The following is a 22295-nucleotide window of genomic DNA, read 5'->3' on the forward strand; positions in this document are numbered from 1 at the left end:
GAAATAAAAGGGACACATTGAATTAGTAAAGGATCCTAAGGAGCCCTTGCACTTTATTCTGTATGTTGATAATGTTTATAAATAATAATTCTTAAAATAATTATTGAAAATACAGAAAGATCTGGGCAACACAGAAATATAAAGCAGCTACCACAAAGTTCAGAGAGCTTTGGATGTAGCCTTTGTCCTAGGGTACTGAATACTTGCTTCCGTTGTAGTGCCATCTTTGGCGGCATCCATCCTATTATTGGTAGGAGTGCTGCTCCTTTTCTTGGATCTTCTCAGTTCATGGCAAGGGAGTTCATGTCCCTGTGACCTTCAAATCTGATCTAGAACTTCTCCCATTGCTTACTATTCCAATCTAGCTCTGCAAGAGCTGCTTTTACTATGCTAAGCCAGGGCTTCCGCAACATAATTTGGACGATTCTTATAATATTACACATCAGTAAGTATATCTTTACAATGCTGGCCTTATAAGAACATATAGAGTAAGAGAAAGTGCTGATTGTTATGTTATAAAAAGCTAAGCTAATCATATTTCTACCTTCTTATCTTTTCAGCAACCTTGACACGGAAGAATTATATGGTAAGTTGCTTTTTTTTTATCAGAGAAATAATAGCATTATATTTTGTTTCTGGAAGTGGCAAGTGGATCATAAATGCAAATGAATGGATCTTCTGGCAAAACAAATAGATCTTTGAGGATGTGTTTGGATCTTATTTTTATCATATCAAATTAAGATCTCCTCAACTTCCACTCCCCCCACAAAACTCAGCTAAGATTGCAGTCTTCTCCTTCACTAACCTCAACTTCTTCTATAGTTGGTTTGTCACTTCCTTTCTGCTCAGCTTACAGAGTTTTATAAACTGAGCACAAAGAGAATCCTTGCGCCTGTTGGACAGGAAGTTCAGAAGAGCAGTTTAATAGGAGATGATAGCCCCTGTAAGATCACCACCAGGATTTTCTTTAGTGTGTAAATGTAAGCAGAATTTTAAAGTTTGTTATTCAGCTCCTGAACTTCAGTTATCTACCATGTGAGTTTAAAGTACAAGTCTCAGTTTGCATGGGAAGCATTGTTTTTACATTCTAACATACTGTAGTTAAACTGAAAACACATTGTGCATCAAATTATGAATATTTTATGTTCATTCAGAGGACAAAAAAATGTTAAAAACATGCACACATATAGTAGGCCATTTCCTGTGTTCAGTGGACCCTTTATGAACTCTTAACCAATGAAAGTCAGATGGCTGTTGGCACTTTGTCATGCTCCCCTCTAGTCAGCAACTTATAATTCATCTCTGTCAAGAAATCATTTCGTCTTTAATCGCAGGAATCAATATAATGAACCCAGAAACATTTTGAAGCTTCCTGAGATCAGTTTAACAAACCTTTTTTTAGAGGCAGCACAGACCTATGGAAACTCTGATACAGATTTGAAGGAAATCTGCCACGGGCTTTGTGAATCACCAGATCTGTATATGATTCTGGTGGATTTCTCCAAGATCTCTGGGAAAACATTCAGAACATTTTTCCATTACATCATGAGGGAATCTACTTGTCCTGTTGAACTCAAACTAGGAAGAAATCCAGCTAGTCTGATTGTGATGTTGAGATATTTGAACAGCCCAAGAGGTGACAAAGAAATACTACATGAATAATCAAGAACATCTCACCTTCTTGAAATTAACAAGTTAGAAAATACACACTAAAAGCATCATGTACACATGTTTCTCTACATGTCAGTGAAAGTGTTACTGGGCTGCTGCATATTTTTGTAATTATTTTTTCATGGGTCGCAGTGGAGCATCCTGCCCCATTAAGAACAAGAAATAGGTTCAGCTATAAGCTGCTTGGTCCAACATGGAAATGTGAGATGCTGCAGTTGCAGTGATTGTGAGGCCATTTAGGCCCGAAGATGGAGCCAGAAGCCACAATTCTCTTCCCTCCCATCTGCTATCGGATGTTCAGATGGTGGAAAGTTTTGCACTATGGCTAGGATGAAGATAATGGGGCAGAAGAAGACAGAGCAGCAAAGGTCCATGGGCTTAGCAATGGCTGTGAACCCAGGGATGACAAACACTGCCAATGACGGAATTAGCTGTTTCCCAGAAGAAAAAGGCCTGGGGAAGACAGTGGCTTCTGCGCTGAGATCTGCTAAAGGGGCAAGGAAGCCATCAAAGTGAAACCACAGAACCTGTTAGACTCAGCAGTATCCCACAAATTCACTTTGTTGGCTCTCTTGTCTCTATGGTAAACGGGAGGCAGAAGACCCTTTTTTCCATGGGGTCAGCAGAGTTGAGGATTGGCATGACAAGGATCTGCAGGGTCAGCAGGGCTGGTAGGCTCCCTGCCCTCTTTCTCCCCCACTGAAACAGCGGGTAGTAGATGGGGAGAGGTGGCTGCAGCTGCACAGGATATCCACCTTGTTACCAGCTGCCTGCTGTGTGGCGTGAGCAACCTCTTCACAAAGGGTCCACTGCTGTTCATTGACATAGCCTGATGCATATGGACAAAGCCTCAACAGAAGGCACTCTCAATGAAGCAAAATATGCCTATGAAGCCAATGTAGGAGGCAATGTTTCAACTGCATGCATTGCTGCAAAGTCCGTGGATAATTTTCATCCACCTACAGTCTTGGCACCAACCTTCAAAGTGGAAGAATGTGTGTACTTTTGTTTTCAAATTGCTGCCAGTACAAATTAACAGAGGACTTTTGCACCTGCTTTTTCTATTGGTGCTTTTTACATGAAAAATAATGTACATGGATTCAAAAATGCCATATATGCTTATTATATTCCTCCCCTGACCAAAACATGCCCTGGGAAGGCTGCCTCCTAATGCAGTCAAAAGTGCGTTGTGGAATCCACATGAACTTTTAGCCAGTTAAGGGTGAGCAAAGCTCAGACACCCCTTTTACCTGGCTAAATCAGTACTTATCCAGGTAAATGTTTTTCAAACTTTCCCTCTAAATTCTTATTTTTACCTAACTTATGATAAAAATGTAAATTCTTTGACTACAGCTAATTGAGGAAATGCGTTTTTTGTCAGTTTGAAGTCTTCCTATGCAATTGTACCAAAGTAGAACAATATAAAGTCATTTCAGGGAGCTAGAATCCCCAAATTAATGCTGGGGCTCCTAATTAACATTTGACCTAAATATTAGGGATGTACATTCGTTTCATCTGTTTCATACGTTTCCTATACAAGCATGTAATATGAAACGTATGAAACATATGAAACGAATGCACATGTGATGGGAAACATATGAAACGAATTAAATGAATGAAACGAATGCACATCCCTACTAAATATATTTTTTGGAATCTTCAAAACTTTCAGGTTTCAATACCAAATCCTTGATGTCTTTGCTGCTTTTTAAAGAAAGCTTTACTCCCCTTAGAAATGTAACGGTATTAACCAACCTTATTGATTTTTTTGATTGAGTGACTAAAGAATTGGATCAAGGAAGAGTGCTTGATGTGATCTACTTAGATTTCAGCAAACCTTTTGATGCAATCCTGCATAGGAGGCTTGTGAATAAAATGAGAAACTTGGGAGTGAGTGTGTTACAAACTGGTTAACTGAAAGGAGACAGTATGTAATGGTAAATGGAACCTACTCTGAAGAGAGAACCGTGTTAAGCAGAGTACTGCGGGAATCAATTTTGTGACCGGTTTCTGTTCAATATTTTTGTGAGTGACATTGCAGAAGGTAAAGTTTGTCTATTTGTGCATGATACTAAGGTCTGCAATAGAGTGGACATGCCTGAAGGAGTAGAGACAATGAAAAGTGATTTAAGAAAGCTTGAAGAGTGGTTGAAGATTTGGCAACTGAGATTCAATGCCAAGAAGTGCAAAATCATGCATCTGGAGTGTGCTAATCTGAAAGAGCTGTATATGATGGTGAATGAAACACTGATGTGCATGGACCAAGAAAGAGACTTGGAGTAATAGTATCTGGTGACCTGAAGATGGTAAAGCAATGTGACAAGGTGATAGCTAAAGCCAGAAGAATGCTGGAATGCATAGAGTGAGAAAAAGGATATGATAATGTACATGTTCTTGGCGAGGCCTCACCTGGAGAAATGTTTTCAGTTCTGGAAACTATATCTCAAAAAGAAAAGAGACAGGATGGAGGCGGTCCAGAGAAGGTCAACCAAAATGATGTGGGGTCTGTATGGGAAGACATATGAGGAAAAGCTAAAGAATCTAAATATGTATACCCTGTTAGAGAGGAGGTGCAGTGGAGATATGATACAGAACTTCAGATACTGGAAAGGTTTTAATAATGCACAAACTTTGAATCTTTTCTGTTGGAAAGGAAACGGTAGAACTAGGAGTCATGAAATGAAAGTCCAGGGGGGACGACACAGAACCAACGTGAGAAAATGTTTCTTCACAGAGAGGGTGTTGGATGCTTGGAATGTCTTTCTGGAAGAAGTGGTGAAGAAGAAAGCATACAAGGAATTCAAAGGGGCATTGGGATAAACATTGTGGATCCCTAAAGGCTAGAGGATGGAAATGAAGAAAAGAGTGCATGGGGGTAACCTGCCAGAGCTGCAGTTACTATCCTTAACAGAAGGCATGGAGATTACTTCCCTCAATCAATAGCCTTGAAGCTTTTCACACAACTGCAACATCGCTCTGCTTTGATGGCAGAGCTGCGGGAAAAGGAGAACTGGATACAGACAACAATCAACATTGGCTCTGACTTTTATGATCTGGGGTAGTGACATGCAGACATAAGGGAAAAAACACAAGACAGCTTCAATGGCCAAGTCCCAAAGCAAAGAACATCAAGCAACATTGTCTGAATTATCAAGAATGGCTTCTCACCCAGTAAAAATGTTGCTAGCTGTAATTTAAGAACATAAGAACATAAGAAAATGCCATACTGGGTCAGACCAAGGGTCCATCAAGCCCAGCATCCTGCTTCCAATAGTGGCCAATCCAGGCCACAAGAACCTGGCAAGTACCCAAACACTAAGTCTATTCCATGTTACCATTGCTAATGGCAGTGACTATTCTCTAGGTGAACTTAATAGCAGGTAAAGGACTTCTCCTCCAAGAACCTATCCAATCCTTTTTTAAACACAGCTATACTAACTGCACTAACCACATTTATTGTTTTGAAAGTTGCTTGGTTTTAATTGATTGTAAATACTACTACCCTTACCACAAGGTTTGGGGGGGTTACTGCATGAGTGGCAGTTACTAACCTTGACAGAAACATGGGAGTATCCTACACAGAGGGGCAGATACCTATCATAAGAAGCTTGCTGGGCAGACTAGATGGGCCATCTGGTCCTTTTCTGCCATCATTACTATGTTATTATTCCTCCTGAAACCTAGAGCCTGCAGCAAAATGACAAGATGCTTGACATACTTGAGATTCTGGCTGGCAGAAGGGCTTCCCTGGGATCTCAATATCTACTTTTGTGGCTGGCTTTAACGGCACTAGTTATTAAGGAAGGCTGGGTTATTCATGACTAGAAACTCTGCAAGTCCACCTACAAAATGTCAAAAACAGTTATTTCCTTGAAAACCCCTGAGAGTTGAGAAGAATAATGCAGGGGATTAATGGTCAACTGCTAGTCTTCAATAAGTCTGCCTGTCCTGTTGTAACAGTGTGAAAACATTTTATAGAGCAGCAGCACTGCCATGATTAGGTCTTATTTCTAGGTCACTTTCATTTTTCATTCAAATATATTTGATTTCTTATGTTTTGATCTTTTTTTATAGTACACTGAACAGTTTTTATTTATGCCTCTTACTATTATTAAAAAGTTCTCATTCACTGAATATTCAGCAGAACTTATCTTCCACTGAATTTACTCATCACTCATTGGCTAACTGAACATGTGAAAAAAATATAAATGCTCTGACAGAGCAGCCCATTCTTGCCTTCTTATTCATAAAAAAAGAGCACTAGCCCCCCACCCCAACACCCAAAGGCATCCCTGTACCCTAGTGGGAGGAGGAGAGGCTCTTACCTCCTCCCGTGTGGTGACTAGCTAAGTACCTCCAAAAAGGAAGCGGAAGGAATCAATCAACCTCATGCATAGAACTGCAAGTCAAGGAGACGCGCACAGATGAAAGATGGTTAACACCCCAAATCTGGGAATTATTGTCAAATTCTCTTCTATACAAGTTCTGCTGTTTTGGGTAGCTCTGGTGGTTTAGTTGTTTGTTTGCTATATCTTCCTCTGGGATTATTCTGAATATTTTAATCTTTGTGTTTTAACCACTTTATCCTGTCCCTACTGATGAAGCCCAATTGCAAAACATGATCATGTTGTGGGACTAACTTTTGATAAAAATTTACTCTACACTGGACTGCTGTAGAATTATTCTTCAATAAAGGATTATACTGATTCAATAATTCCCAGATTTTGGCTGTTAACCATCTTTCAACTGAGTGCACCTCTCTCCATGACATGACTTTCTAAATGCTTGTACCTGTCAGATGTACTGGTACTTAAATATTCATGTATTCACTTTAATCCTATCAAAAATACAAGTGCAGGTCTCCTGATCTTCATTAGGAGACCTGTACCAAGGACTGACCTTGGCGCAGGTCTCCTGATGAAGATCAGTTTCAAAACATCGATGTCGAGACTTGCGATGCTTTGAAAACACTTTGGAATTGTTGGATTTTCAATGCAGGAAAGCAACATGGAAATTTTGAAGAAGTTAGGTTATTTGTTTGTTGACTGACATTGTGGGCATCAGATTTAGAATTAAGCTTTTGCACTAGTGATATTTTTCAATGTGACATTTTTTTCAAAGGTTTTTCAAACATTTTTCATATATTTAATTCTTTCACATTTAAAAAGTAAATAACTACAAAAGAATGGCAAGTGATGATATGGGGTGGAATCTTTCACTTAATAATGTCATGGTGAAGCTCCAGGTTAATGTCTTTATATATATATATACACACAAAGAAATGTCTTATGGTTAAATGCGATTAGTGTTGGTACTATCATTGTTTTTTTCTTGATTCACTTCTTCTGCCATGATTGTTTGCTTCACTATCAAATGACCAATCACATTCAGAACTATTTTTGGAGAGTTGACTTAATACATTTTTTTATTTGCTTTTGAGAGCGATGTTCTATTCATAATCCCAGATGCAATATCAATGACAAGAAATGCAGAGTCATGCATCTGGGTTGCAGTAATGCAAAAGATCTGTGTGTGATGGGAGTGAAAGACTGTTGTGCATAGACCAAGCGAGGGACCTTGGGGTGAAGGTGTCTAGCGATCTGAATCAACGCAATGTGACAAGGCAATAGCTAAAGCCAGAATAATCCTGGGCTGCATAGAGAGAGGAATAATTAGTAAGAAAAAGGAAGTGATAATCCCCTTGTTGGGTCCTTGGTGAGGCCTCATTTGGAGTACTGTGTTCAGTTCTGGAGACTGTATCTCAAAAGAGACAGAGACAGGATGGAGGCAGTCTAGAGAAAGGCAACCAAAATGGTATCGGGCCTCTATCAAATGACTTATGAGGAAAGACTGAAGGACCTAAATATGTACACCCTGGAAGAGATGGTATAGGGAAGATATGATACAAACCTTCAGATACCTGAAAGGTTTTATTGATGCATGAAGTAGGGGTCACGAAATGAAATTTCAGGGGGGATAACTCAGAACCAATGTCGAAATATTTCTTCATGAAGAGGATGGTGGGTGCCTGGAATGCCCTTCCAGAAGAGGTGGTGAAGAGAAAAACAGTAAAAGAATTCAAAGGGGCCTGGGATAAACACTGTGGGTCCCTAAAGGTTACAGGACAAAAATTAAGCAAAGAGTGCATGGGGGTAACCCGTTCAGTAGGAATGTGTAGAAGGAAAAATTTGTTGCTATTCGGTATTCGTTGCACCGGGACCCAAATCCGTTGCATCCGTTTTCATAGGGGGAAACCCGATTCGTCCATTTTTTGCATTCAGTATTCGTTTTCCATTAAAGTTGGAAAAACAAAAAAAAACAACCCATCCCAATGCTTTAAATTTAATTAACTACAACCCCCCACCCTCCTGACCCCCCCCCCCCCCAAGACCACCTTGTTACCAGCTGCCTGCTGTGTGGCATGAGCAACCTCTTCATAAAGGGTCCACTGCTGTACATGAACATAGCCTGATGTGATAGGGGCCAACCAATGGCACCGATAGCCCCTGTGACATAGTAAGGGCAAAGGCTATCGGTGCCATTTTGAATACTGGCAACCGATGGCCCGAGTGCCGGAGATCGCTCCAGGACCCCCGCTGGAACACGGGGCTTTTGGCTTGGGGGGGGGGTCCAGGAGGGTGGGGGTTTTAGTTTGGTTTTTTTATATTCGCTCCTTAAGACGCACAAAAAATTCGGTAATGATATGTTGCATTCGTGGGGGTTCGCCATACATTTCGCAGACCCACGAATGCAACAAAAAAGGGACCTATCCATTGCAGCTTGCGCATACGTTCAAAACAAATGCACATCCCTTCCGTTCATTGCGACAGTTAGTACCCATATCAGAAGCATGGAGATTAATACCCTCAACCAATAAGCCTTGATACTTTAGATGTAACTACAACATCACTCTCCGCTTTGACGGTTGGGAGGGAAGGGAATTGGATTCAGAAGGCATCCAACACGGACCCCCGACTTTTACAGTCCGGTGGTACTGATATGCAACATAAGGGAAAAAGCACAGGACCACTTCTCTAGCCAAGTCCAAAAGCAAAACAAATCAGCATGGCCCAAATTTTCAGGAAGAACCCTCACCTAGTAAAAATGTTGCTAGCAGTAATCTTTTTGAGTTTGACAGTTACTGGGTTTCTGATTGTAAATATTACTATCCTTATTATAAGGATTGGGGGTAACTGCATGGACTACCCTTAATAGAAACTTGGGAGTGACTTATATAGCATGGTAGATATTACTATAAGAAGCTTGCTGGGCAGACTGGATGGACCATTTGGTCCTTTTCTATAGACATTTTTATGTTACTATATGTTTTATACAAGGTTTGTGCAAAAATAAAAAGATATTTCAGGTAAATATATAATCATTTTCTCAGAAAAAGAAATTACTGTAATTTTTATTTATATATAAAAATGTGATATTCTGCCTTTCCCTAGGATAGTCTCAAGGCAGATTACAATCAAAATAAAAATCTAATTTATTGGATTACAGTTTGCAATCATTATAAGAGTATAAATATATAAGGTAGATTCCCATAGTAGTTTATTACTTAATAATTTGAATTTTGCTTTGAAAATGGATCCAATTTAAATATAACAACTAGGGTGTAGACATTCAAAGCTGGCCATGTAAGTAACTGAGCTGGTTAGAATTTATCTGGATAAATTACAATGTATATTCAGTGGCACAGCGAAGCCACTGAATATACACGTATATGCACTTAGCCAGATAAGTCTACCTTGCTAAGTTTAGACCTGCTCTCTGGGACTAACTCCGAATATCAGAAGTTAGCCATATAAGTTATATGGCTAACTTGCTCCACCCCTGATCTATCTAGTACACTCCTATTTTTTGTGCATGTAACTTTTGGCCTTATAAGGGACTTATATGGCTATGCAGCAGCGCTGAACATAGGCGCACATTCAGTGGCCATTACTTAGCCGCATAAGTTCCATTTATACGGCTAAATAGTGCTGAATGTGCTTTGAATATCAGGCCCCAGAAGTTCTGCAAGATATCCCCTCAAAACTTAGATTCCAAACATTCCTTCTTTAACTGATCTGATGAAGAGAGGATACCTTTTGAAAATTAGTCATAGATGTATTGTTAGTGCAATAAAAAGGTATCTCCTATAAAATGTTTATTGAGCCTTTATTCTACATATCCAAGAGGGCAATATGGCAACCTCACCTCAAATCTCTTCCTTAACACATCTTTCAGGCTGATTCTTTCAGGGGTTCATCCCTTTTTTTGCTCATGGTGAAGCCTTTGCTTAATGAGGCCTGTAATAATTCTGCCATTAAACGAAGGTTCATATTTATCTCATAGCCCTTTTGCTGTTTACTCTTTCTCTGGGTTTTGATCTTGGCTTCAGTTTCCTAGTTACTGCTGTTCATTAAATTCTTACTCAAAATGTCATGTGTGTTATGGTTTCCAATTTCAGAATATTTTTCCCAGCACTTGGGAGAATATGAAAATGTGCTGGCTGCCTTGGAAGACCTAAATCTCTCCATACTGAAGGCAATGGATAAAACAAAAAAAGTAGGTGAAAGTCCTTTATTTCCTCTGTGTAGTGTTTATAATTCCAATATATACATCCAAGTGAAAATAAAAATGTGAAGTTCAATTTTAATCCACAATCTGCTCTTGTTGCAATGTGTTTATGTTTCAGCATTCAAATATAATATGCTAATGTTTATAAACTGGGTACTGAATCTTTATTCTCTCTCTATCTCTCTATATCTATGTATCTATTTGTCTATCTCTCTCTCTCTCTCTCTCTCTCTCAAAATCGGGAGTAACAGAGGTCTAAAGTTGTAAAACTGAGGGAGGAGAATGTCAGGGGGTTTATATATTTGACATTCCTCTGGGCTCTGACTGCGAGACCCAGAGTGAGTGTTTGTGAAGATTTAACCTCCGTTACTCCTGATTTTGGAAGCCATTGCTGGAGTAGAGGTGTAAGTAGTCTTTAGAAGCATTCTGAACAGGCAGTTCACACAGGGAACAAGAGACAATAATTTCAATGAAATTGCCTAATTCGTCCTGGTTCGGGGAGCCTGAAACCCGAATGAGTTTTCTCCCGAAATTTCGGGAAAAATTCATTTTTGAGTTTAGTGCGCACTAACGGGGTTAGTTACAATTTCCTCTGTCTTATATGTGCAAGCCAATCAGGCCAATACTCTAAGAATGTCCCTTGATGTCACAACTATCTCATCCTATGTGATTTATAATAAAAGATGTAAATAAGTGACATTTTATAATAAGGCTGGCCAATCAATCTCCCAATTAAGTCCTTTGGGGCTGAGCATATGCCATTCAAATATATTACATTGTTCTTTATATATGTCTCCTAGAAATGTCTCCTCTGCGATTATTTAATTCCTGGTGGATAACAAAAAATTTAAGACCCTGTTCACAATGGGCCATCTTAACCCAATGTGTAACTAGAGGTGCATGTGCCTTATTTGTCCGTAAACAACTGAGATGTTCTCTGATATGCACCCCTACTGTTCATTTGGTCTGCCCTATGTATTTCAAATTACATGGGCATACCACTGCATACACCACTTGTGTTGACTTACCTGTGTAATGCCCCCTAACGGGCGGATTTTAAAAGCCCTGCTCACGTAAATCCGCCCAGATTTATGCGAGCAGGGCCTTGCGCGCCAGCGCGCCTATTTTCCATAGGCCGCCGGCGCGCGCAAAGCCCCGGGACGCGCGTAGGTCCTGGGGTTTTCTGAAGGGGGCGTGCCGGGGGCGGGGCCGAGCGACGTGGCTTTTTGGGGGCGGGATGTGGTGTTTTGGGGGCGGGCCCAGGGGCGTGGTTTTGGCCCGGGCGTTTCGGGGGCGTGGCCGTGCCCTCCGGAACCGATCGCCTTTGCCCTCACAAAGGGATCGGCACCATTTTGAATACTGGTAGCGGATCGCCTTTGCCCTCACTATGTCACAGGGGCCGACCGTCGGTACCTGTGACATGTGAGAGCAAAGGCGATCGGCGCCATTTTGAGTACTGGCATCGGACTGCCGGCATGCAGGAGGTCGCTCCCGGACCCCTGCTGGACTTTTGGCAAGTCTTGTGGGGGTCAGGAGGCCCCCCCAAGCTGGCCAAAAGTCCCTGAGGGTCCAACGGGGGTCCGGGAGCGACCTCCTGCACTCCGGCCGTCCGATGCCAGTACTCAAAATGAGTCCATCAAGCTAGGTTGAGAGAACATTGCACAAATCTCAGCTTTGGGTGAGTGTCCTCACTCCGAGGGTCATCAAATCTTTACTAGAGAGCACTGTTCTGTTCTTACGTCTCACTTTGAATGTCAAACTGGCCCATAACCCCTACACTAATACCTAAACCTCACCTCAAGTTACTAGGTGGGCCTTTCATAGGGATATAAATATCTATCTAGTGTGAAGATATTATGGCTTTTCTCTCTCACTCTTTCTCTCAACATGGTCCACCCAGTGGTTGTATGTAGGGAAATACCATATTCTGGCACTTATCTGAAAGTGCAAATTGCAATTTGCAGTAACTTAGCTCTTCACATAGGTATTATTGCAATAAAGTGCCTATTACCATACACACACCCCTTTTTCTATCACAGGCAATATTTAGTGCATTTTGATAAATCCAGGCCTAAGATAAGCTTTTATATCGAATGTGGGATAAATTGTATTATTTTTTTTATTAGGGCTGTGTGTATGTTTGGGAATGAATGAGTTGAGACAGTTTTCAGTGATGTGAATGAGGTATGTTATGTATGTCATGAGACTACTGTAATATATCTCAGGTGATATTAGATATATAATTTTTTTTGTTCATTTTTGGTTTTGTATGTTACCATTTCTCTTTTTGATATTTTTTGTGTTAATGCACTATTGCACTATTTTATTAACAATATTATTTGTGTTTGTATATTATTGTTCAAATTAAATGAAGTGGTTTTATAAAAAAATTGTATATTGATTAAATGTTTAGAACTTTTTGTATATTAATAATGATTGTTTCCTTCATGTAATGTACATTCAAACATTGGAATCTTTTATTTATACTTTTTTGTGGTCATATTAAAAGTGCCATATTATCACTTCATTTCGCAAATCAGCATCAAAGCTGATGTTCAATATTAACAAAACAGAGATTTTATTTCTTTCCAGATATGAATCTAAGAGTCCTCCTTCTTCTATTAATTTCAAAGGACTATATATTAAGATTTCTCACCAAGCGCATAATCCAGGTATTAGCTTGGAGCTAGGGTTGCCAACTGGCTCCAGATTTTCAGGACAAGTTGGTCCAGTCCTGGTGTTACTCCATTGCTTGCTGGGACTTATTCTGATGTCCCTGTTGCATTCCATAAGAAAATCAAAGACTATAAATGCATGCAGAGGAGTAAAACCAGGACTGAATCAACCTGTCCTCAAAATCTGGAGCCAGTTGGCAACCCTAGCTTGGACTCAGCTTTGTTCTTTAAGTCACACATTAATAATGTGGTGAGTTCCTGTTTCTTCAAATTATGGTTGCAGAGATCTCTTAAGCCTTACCTGATGGAATGTGATTTGCGAACTGTGGTTCATGTTCTGGTAATTCCTGCCATTGATTATTGTAACTCATTATATATCTTGGCTTGCCTCAGTCTTTATTAGAAGCACTTCAACTTATTCAGAATGCTACTGCTTGATTAATTGTGGGCTGCAGTATCTATGAACATATTACTCCAGCACCAAGGCCTCCAGCATAGTGGTCGTGCCGGGGGCTCGGGCGCCGGCACTCGGCCGCCAGGCACAACTTCGCCAACAAAGGTCAGGGGAGGTGTTTAGTATGGGCTGGGGGTGGGGAAGGGAGGGGAAGGGAGGGGAAGGTGGGGGGGGCTGAGGGAAAGTTCCCTCCGAGGCTGCTCCGAATTCGGAGCGGCCTTAGAGAGAACAGGGAAAGCCATCGGGGCTCCCCTGGGGCTCGGCACGTGCACAATTGTGCACCCCCTTGCGCGCGCCGACCCTGGATTTTATAATATGCGTGCGGCTATGCGCGCATGTTATAAAATCGGGCATAGATTTGTGCACGCCGGGTTGCACGCAAAAGTCTACGCCCATGCGTAGGTTAAAAAATCTGGCCCTTTAATTCTATTTTAAAGATCTACCAACTTGTGAGGAATTTATGATCTGCCTCCCGGATGCTTTTAGAAGTTCCTTCCATTCTTCAGGTAAGGCTTTGCAAATTCAGACAGAGAATGTTTTATGTATTGAGTCCTTCACTCTGGAATGATTTGCCAATTAATTTAAAGTTTCATTGTTAGATTTAGGAAAATGCTGAAGGCCTATGTTTTTAAGCAGACATTCGACACTTAGTTACTGCTCAGTTTTAAGTACTTATAGTTAGCAGTCTCACATATGCTCAGGAACGTTTTTACTTTGAGACTCTGTAGATTTAATGCCAAATAAGATGTTTTTCTAGCCTTTTAGAGATGTTGGATTTTTTTAAGTAGTTTTTATTTTTTTTTATTTGTTTGTGAATTATTGTTATAATATGTCCTTGTTTTTATCTATGTATTAATATTTTAGTCTTTAGTTAGATTGATTTTGTTTTAGATTGTTATTACCTTGTGTTATTTATGTTTTGGTTATGCTATTATGAATGTTTTGTTGTAACCATAGTTCTCTCTAAGCTGAGCACAAGAGCAATCACTCATACATTTTGAAGCATCACTCACAGGTTTTGAATAGTTGCTCACTTAAATTTTTATTTGTGCTATATGCAGAAATGCAATGCTAATATTGCTGCTCAAAAATTGTTGGTTTAAAAATATTGTTGCTCCCACAAAAAAAAAAAAATTTGCACATACCTTATCACTCCTTGGAGGGACCATTGGTTGTAACCACCTAGTATTTCAGATAGGCGGAATATAAGTTTTAAAATAAATTAATTAATTAATAAAGCACTAAGATATAATCATCCACCTGCATCTTTCTTGTAATATATTGTGAGAAAATGTTTTATATATGTTTTTGTATAGGCCTGTGAGAAGTGAAGGGGGAGGAGTGGTGACAAAGGTGGAGTGGTTAGCTTGAATTTGTGAATCAAAGAATTCAGTGAAATCCTCTTTTCCCTGGCTGCCTTGTATTTTTTTTCCATGTTCCTTGTATATGTGTAAGTTAATATCGATTTTTTTCTTTATGCTGTTTCCACTCAAGTTGGTTGGATTGTTTCTTGATGATCATAGATCATCGTTGAGCCAAGAGAAGTTCCTTGTGGGGAGGGGCGGGGAATTGGTTGGATTGAGTTTGAGAGGTGCTAGGTTGTTGATGACTAGTTCATTCTTCATTCCATTGTTGAACAAGATGTTCTGCTGGCTCCGAAGTGGTTGCTATATTTGCTAGGTTACCGATGCTCTCACTAGTGACATGGGACATACTCCTGGTAGGAAGTTTGGGCTCATGAATATGAAGGGTTTTGTCTGTAATGGGTAGCGTAACCCGTACTAGAAAGTGGTCTGACTAGGAGATAGGATTCACCATTAATGATTAGAATCTGCATAGATGATAGAGTCTCCTTTTGAGAATTTCTTTAAACGAAGAACTCAGAGAAACTCATAGATTAGAAATAATCTTCCACAAACAAAATTCACCCAAAAGTTCTTGGCTAACTATAACTATTATTGGTCATTATAGCAAATATTTCAGCTCAAATGCTGCAGCTGTTTCAGTTGGTCCAATATGCACAGTATGGAATGTCATAATAGCTTGCCTAGATGTGGGATGGTAAAGAGGTAAGGTTCATAGTAATTTAGGTCATTCTTTTATCAGGACTTGTTTTCTCCAGTCTTATACATAAGGGACAAGTAGAAATTCAAAATGAACAAGCTATCGGTCACTCTGCTTTGTCTGTGCTCTTCATCATTAAGTCAAGCCAAGATTAGAAAAAAGATAAAGTGTTTTTAACACATTTTTATTGACACTTACAAATGCTATTTTGTTTACAAAAGCACAAAAAAGAAAGAAGAAGCCTTGTGTAACCCCTCCTTATTGCACAAGTTCAGTATGGAGAGGGACATAAAGTTATTTGTAAGTTCTTTGGGGCAGGGACCCTGGCTAGCTTTTACTTCTCCCATCCCAAGGTGCAGGTCCTTTGGACTAGGGATGGAAAGGAGTCCTCTCTGGTCCCAGTACGGGGTGACTAGTGAGCTGTGATGGAGCTCCCTCATTCTGCTGTGAGCCGTGTGTTGTGTGCCAAACAAACCCCGCTCGGACTACATAGGCAGTGTCCAAAACAAGGCTTTAGTGATACAATTTGGTTGAATAGCACAATTAAATATGATAAATCACACACTTCAGTCTCTTCAGTTTCTCTCTTAATTACAGATCTTTTCTCCTCTATCTGTGCATTAATCTTTATTAAATCAGGAATCCAAGCACACTTCTGGATTAAATTGTGCAGTGGTCCCTCTGGGTTAAGCCCCCTTGGATGGTTGGGAAACCATTCCTGATGGCACAAAAATCTATCTTGGCACAGGGTTAATGTCTCTATCCCTCAGGGCTCTTTGTGGATGCCAAATAGGTGTCCTCCCTTGAATGTAGATCTTTTACTCACAGTTAGTAGATTCATCTTCTAGTGAGATCCCTGGTGGTAGGAATCCTTTATGGACTGCAGTTCTTGCCAGTCCCCTTGAGGGGCAGAAAAACACTTCCTCCCAGATGTTGGAAAACAAATCTTCTTCCCCAGCTTAGATAGCTAGGATATCCCCTGCCACGGGTCACCACCTTTGTTGGGCAAGTCTTCCCTAAACACTGGGCATCTTCAGCTCAGGGTTCCCCAATCCCTGGCTTCAGAAAGGCCCAGGCCTCCAGTAGTGCTTCTTTAAATAAAAGTTTGAAATTCCAAAAATCAGTCCCAGAGCAGCCACTCTGCACCTTGTGGGGTGAGGACAGCAGTGGAGCCCCTTTTGCATATCCTGGAGGGGACTCGCAGGGTTTCTGAGGCTCCAGGTAGGTCCAAATTCCAACTTAAGAAAATACAATCTCTCTCTCTGGCTTCCAAATAATACTGCCCCAGAGCCTATGGCAGAGCTCTGCCACAAAACCTCGGGACCAGGGGTATCCATTACAGCTCCGCCAGTGGGAGGGCTGTCCATGAATGGATACTCCCCTAATTATTTCCCTAACTGCACTAGGCTGTTACAGGACTTATTAGTAACCCAAAAAGTGGTCTGGGTTACACTTGGATAAAATATCTACAGTATTTTGGCTTAATTTAATGAAACATTTAGGGGCCTGTGCACTAAAACTTATACTAAAAATGTATTAGCATGCACTAACTAAACGTTTTACAGGATAATTTTCAAAGGAAATTGTAAATGTAACATACTATTGTAGGAATTTTTAAAAGCCCATTTACCAGTGTTAAGGGCACTTAGCCTGGGTAAAACCTGTTGACAACTCAATAGCGTATATTGTAGCAATTTTCACACACATACAAAAGAAATCCTCAATAGCATTCTAACACAAAAATATGATATTTATTTATTTTATTTCTTTAAACTGTTTTATATACCATTGCATGGACAGTATCCATCGCGACGGTTTAAATTATGTTCGTTATCCAAAAGAAAAATAAAGAAACAATTACACTTAAAACAATTATAAAAATCATAAATGAATTACAATTATTAAAAACAATCTCGAAAATCATAAAATGCTACCCACTCTGTAGCAACCTGATCACTAAACAGCATTTGTATGCTACATCTGCATGCATTAAACTGAACATTCTTAGTCCTCTTGTCCATATCACACCTCCTTTTTGCTTGAAACCTGTATAAAAAGAAACAGCATGGGCTAGTTGTCATTGCTGAGGAAGGAGTGGGAGAGCAATTAGATCTCAGGAGAGAATGTTGAATGTGAAAAGAAAGATCTAAGAAGAAAAATAGATGTGTCCTTGGCTTACATTTGGGCCGATACAGTACAGTGCGCTCCAGTGGAGCGCACTGTTAGCCCGGGTTTGGACGCGCGTTTTCGACGCGCTAGCTTTACCCCTTATACAGTAAGGGGTAATAGAGCGTCGAAAACGTGCGTCCACCCCCCCCCCCCCGAAACTAATAGAGCCCGCAACATGCAAATGCATGTTGATCGCCCTATTAGTTATTCCCGCGCGATACAGAAAGTAAAATGTGCAGCCAAGCCGCACATTTTACTTTCAGAAATTAACGCCTGTCCAAAGGCTGGCACTAATTTCTGCCGGCACCAGGGAAGTGTACAGAAAAGCAGAAAAAACTGCTTTTCTGTACACCCTCCAACTTAATATCATAGCGATATTAAGTCGGAGGCCCCAAAATTAAAAAAAAATTTAAAAATTAAAAAAAAAATTAAAATCAGCCAGCAGCCCGAGGGTCGGAAGACGGACGCTCAATTTAGCCGGCGTCCATTTTCCGAACCTGTGGCTGTCAGCGGGCTCGAGAACCGACGCCGGAAAAATTGAGCATCGGCTGTCAAACCCGCTGACAGCCACCGTTCCTGTCAAAAAGGAAGCACTAGGGATGCGCTAGTGTCCCTAGCGCCTCTTTTTACCGCAGGCCCTAATTTGCATCTTATATATTTATTTATTTGAAACTTTTTCTATACCGACGTTCATGAAACATACATATCACGTTGGTTTACATCGAAGCAAATTTGGAAAAACATTACATCGAACAGGGGTTACATCGAACTGGGACCAGGGATACTTAAATAAAACTGCAAAAATACTATTTAAATAATATAGTAAAAAGGGTGAAAGGAATCTTCTTCCCCCCTGAATCGCGTGCACAGGAGAGTGGTCTGTGCACGTGCCGGGTGAGCAGGCGCTCACCCTCTCTCCCGCGACTTTTACTGAATCGGCCTGATTGTGTTTTGTATTCCTAGTGCCTGTTACCCACCCATGGCTCCAGTATAAGAGAGTGAGTACATGTTTTGTCAGTCAACCTTCTCTGTTTACAAAAGTATTGAAGAGAACAAAAGTGTAACTCCTTTTTTGGGAGTGGTAATTCCCTCAGGGCACACATTTAATTTGTAACCTTTGGGGCTGCTCTGGCTAGCTGACTCCTTCTCAAGCGTGAGTCTTGGTCCCTGGGGGGTATTCTTTTTGTGAGGGAAGACTCTCGTCTATGGCCTAGACAGTGGTGTCTGATCCTGTGTGTATGTTGGTAGCTGTGGCATCCCCAGAAGAGAGATGCTGTGAAGGAACAGGCAGGATCAGGAATTGGGTGTTAAATTATAATTTACTGATTAGTTTAAAGTCAAATTAAAGACCATCTTTAAATGAGTGTGCAGTTACATGCTGTTTCCATTACAGTTAGTGTCTCAATCTGGCTAGTTGTCCTTTCCTTCAGGAAACTGGTTGAGCTTCCCAATCGGTAATGTAAATTGAGCACTAAAGCTCTCCCAGTGGCTTAACCGGGATTCCTAGGTCAGGGGTCCCCTTCCACATAGCAAAAATCCTACCTGATGCTCCAGCATCTTCCCGAATACCAGCCCTGTATCCTGGTCCCATACCTGTGGAGATCCAGAGGGGCCTCCTTGATCTTACTTGATTCCTTTTAGTTTTTCTGCATAAGTGACTCCTCGAGTAGAAAAGTCTGAAGGTGGGAACTTGCTGATCTAGTCAAGTTCCCAGTGAGGAGGGGTGGCCGAAAAAAACCCTTCTCACAATAAAGAGATATACTTTCTTCTACAAAACCTTTCTAGACTGGACTTCTGCTGTCACAGGTGCTTGCCACATTCATGTGGAGAATAGGCTCACTGGTCTTCAGCTTCTGCATTCTGATTCCAGCCAGCGAGGATGACCTTCATCAAAGGAACAGAGTGAAATGCAATCCCCTCTGTGGTCGAATTTCTCCAGCCTTCACGTACCTCACATGGCCAAGCCTGTCACATGTGCTTGCCACATTCAGGGGGTGAATGGGTTCACTGGGCTTCAGACAAGGAGTGCAAGTTCCAAAAGGATTCAGGCAAAAACGATATCCTTCATGTAACAAAATACTTAGAATCCACTGGCAGGTTGTGCACAGAAAATCCCTCTCCAAAAAGGGAAACTGGTGAGCCACGGAGGCATCACCAGGGAGGAAGAAAAATCTGCCTCCTGACTTTCTGGTGTCCGCTCTCCACAGACTCTAGCCACACTTCAAATCACAAAATGACTGGTTATAAAGGGCATGAGCAACCAATCCCAGGTCTCCGAGGTGGGAAGAGGGCATGAGGGGATGGATATCTCAAGATATTTAAGAAATGGAAAATGGAACTAAGGCATTCACCGATGGACTGGGGGTCAGACCAAAGGGCCATTAAGCCCAGTATCCTCTTTCCAAAAGTGGCCAGTTACGGTCCTAAGTACCTGGCAGGATCCCAAACGGTCAATAGATTCCAACTGTTTATCCCAGGGATAAGCAGTTGATTTCCGCAAGTGCACCTTTTTATCTTTAAGTTGTATTTATATGGATGCCACATTGTACAACAACCCAAAATAAAATAAAATAATACAGCTAAGAAAGCAGAGCACCATCAACAACAATATAGTGCCATACCATTTTCCGCTAAACAATCAATGTTACTGCAGTAACCACAGAGATAGATGAAAACAAGACATTCATTCACATCCACAACCATACCCTAAACAGATCAATATTGTGCTTATAATTTCCAAATTACAGAATAATGTAACTCTTTCAATTTAACATGCATAGAGGTTGGTAAGAGTAGAAAGAATAATTCCCATGCATGGCCATAATCTCAGGACACTTTCCTGAAAGTGAAAATAACAACCTATCAATCCAATTGCATCCAGTTAGACATCTGTTGAAACCAAATTGAAGGGATGGAGAGGTTTCCTTAAGTCAAAATAACAATAAACATGAACAAACATTTTAGTCACAGACGACAGACCCTGGGCTCATATAAGAGAACTTAGTGTAAGCCATTTCACACAAAAAGGAGGTTTAATAATAATGACACATTCAAGAACAGAAGAAACATCTGCCCCAAAATTATATAACTTTGCACATAATACCAGACTATGAACCAGAGATCCTTTCTCAATGTGACATTTGAGGAATACCTCCATCTTTGCAATCTGCATGTGATATGCCTTAACTTTATCAACATGGGAGTGATGGAGTTGATCCCTAGCATCTATAGATAATTTAGTAACATCAAGAAAATACTGAGTCACCTCTGAACATGTTACAGTCATGCCTATTTCACTGCTCCAATAGGAAGCTAAATCAGAAAGTAACTGAGGTCCCCATTTAACCAACTGAAGCTTAAACCAATGAGATAATTTATTTCCTCTCTTACCCACAATTCTTACCTCATCCTCCAAGAATTAACAGAAAATATTATTGGATTTTGGAATGACCTTGAATTCAAGTAATATCTGGCTTGCAAGTAGGCATAAGAGTATTTATATCATAAAGCAAATATGTCCTGCAGTTGATCAAATGAATAGACAATAGTTCCCGCTGTACAGCAGATGAGGAAGAAGTACCTTTTTAAATAGAGCACAGCAATTCCTTCCATGCTTTCAAATGATCTTCAATTTTACTTAACATAGGAAGAGAGGGTAACAAACATGTTAAAAAATAAAATAAAAGTATTCAGTTTATAAAGCAAACATAATTCACAAGATACTAAAATTCTTAAGTGTTTAATATGATTGCTAGCTCACCACAATGGAGAGGTACCTTGCCAAGCCTAGATAACTCCCACATGTTTGGATAAAGCTTCAGATTTGTAATTAATTTTCAGTCCAGCAAAGGACCCAACGGTAGCAAAGAGAGAGAACACTAAAAACAGAGATTCCTGAGGATTAGCCAGAAATACAATCCTATCATCTGCAAAGAAACTAATTTTTGATCAAAATTACCTGAGCTAGGGGTGTGGAATGAAGTTTGATTGCCAATGGTTCTATAGATAATATGTAAAGTAAAGGAGAGAGCAGGAATCCTGCCTAGAGCACAGTGTAAAGAAAACACTTTTGAAACATGAACATTGATATTCTACTTTGCCTGAGGGGCATTATAAAGTAACCTAATCCATCATAAAAAGGGTCCATCTGTACCATATTGATTCAGCACCTAAAACAGATAATCCCATTGACCTTTTTGAATCCTTGTTCAGCATCCATGCTAATAATTAACCTCATCCACTAAGCAACAAACTACAAGGCTTAACCAATTGGTTAATATAGGAGCCAATATCTGTATATCCACATTGAGTAAAGATATGGGGTGATAAGAAGTGGGATATCTGGGATCTTTATCATTTTTAACAAATATGAAAATGAACACCTGGTTTTCATGCCACAAGAAAGACCCCTGATCAAACAAACCGCTATACATATTTAACAGAGGTATGAGGAGAGACAGGTGCACTATCTTATAAAATTCACCTAACCAGGAGCCTTACCCTTAATGTCAAACACCTCTTTCCCTGATTGATCACAGGATGAGGTAATGCCGTATATTGCTTAGCTTTTGAATTTTTAACTAAATTATCCCAAAGTCTCCCTGCTTCATTTCCATATCAAAAGAGTTTATTGTGAAAACTTTCAATGGACCTAAACGCTCTAATCTGTAGGAAATGAATCAAACTCCTCTTCA

General features: G+C 40.3%; 1 protein-coding gene and 1 long non-coding RNA gene across 3 annotated transcripts in view; one reads left to right on the top strand and one right to left on the bottom strand.

The window, feature by feature from the left end:
- The window catches only part of LOC115085520, a 48141-nt gene extending 27217 nt beyond the window's left edge, over positions 1–20924 (bottom strand). The window contains exon 1 of the long non-coding RNA XR_003854871.1: positions 20867–20924. This is a non-coding gene — a long non-coding RNA (uncharacterized LOC115085520). The remainder of the gene's footprint in view (positions 1–20866) is intronic.
- NECAB1 (N-terminal EF-hand calcium binding protein 1) overlaps positions 1–22295 on the top strand; it is a 555658-nt gene that overhangs the window by 216093 nt on the left and 317270 nt on the right. For both annotated transcript variants that reach the window (XM_029591633.1, XM_029591634.1), the window contains exons 4-5: positions 561–586; positions 10130–10227. In XM_029591633.1, coding sequence (XP_029447493.1) covers positions 561–586; positions 10130–10227 — 124 coding nt within the window. The remainder of the gene's footprint in view (positions 1–560; positions 587–10129; positions 10228–22295) is intronic.

This window comes from Rhinatrema bivittatum, chromosome 2 (genome assembly GCF_901001135.1).
Source record: "Rhinatrema bivittatum chromosome 2, aRhiBiv1.1, whole genome shotgun sequence".
Lineage (NCBI taxonomy): Eukaryota > Metazoa > Chordata > Amphibia > Gymnophiona > Rhinatrematidae > Rhinatrema > Rhinatrema bivittatum.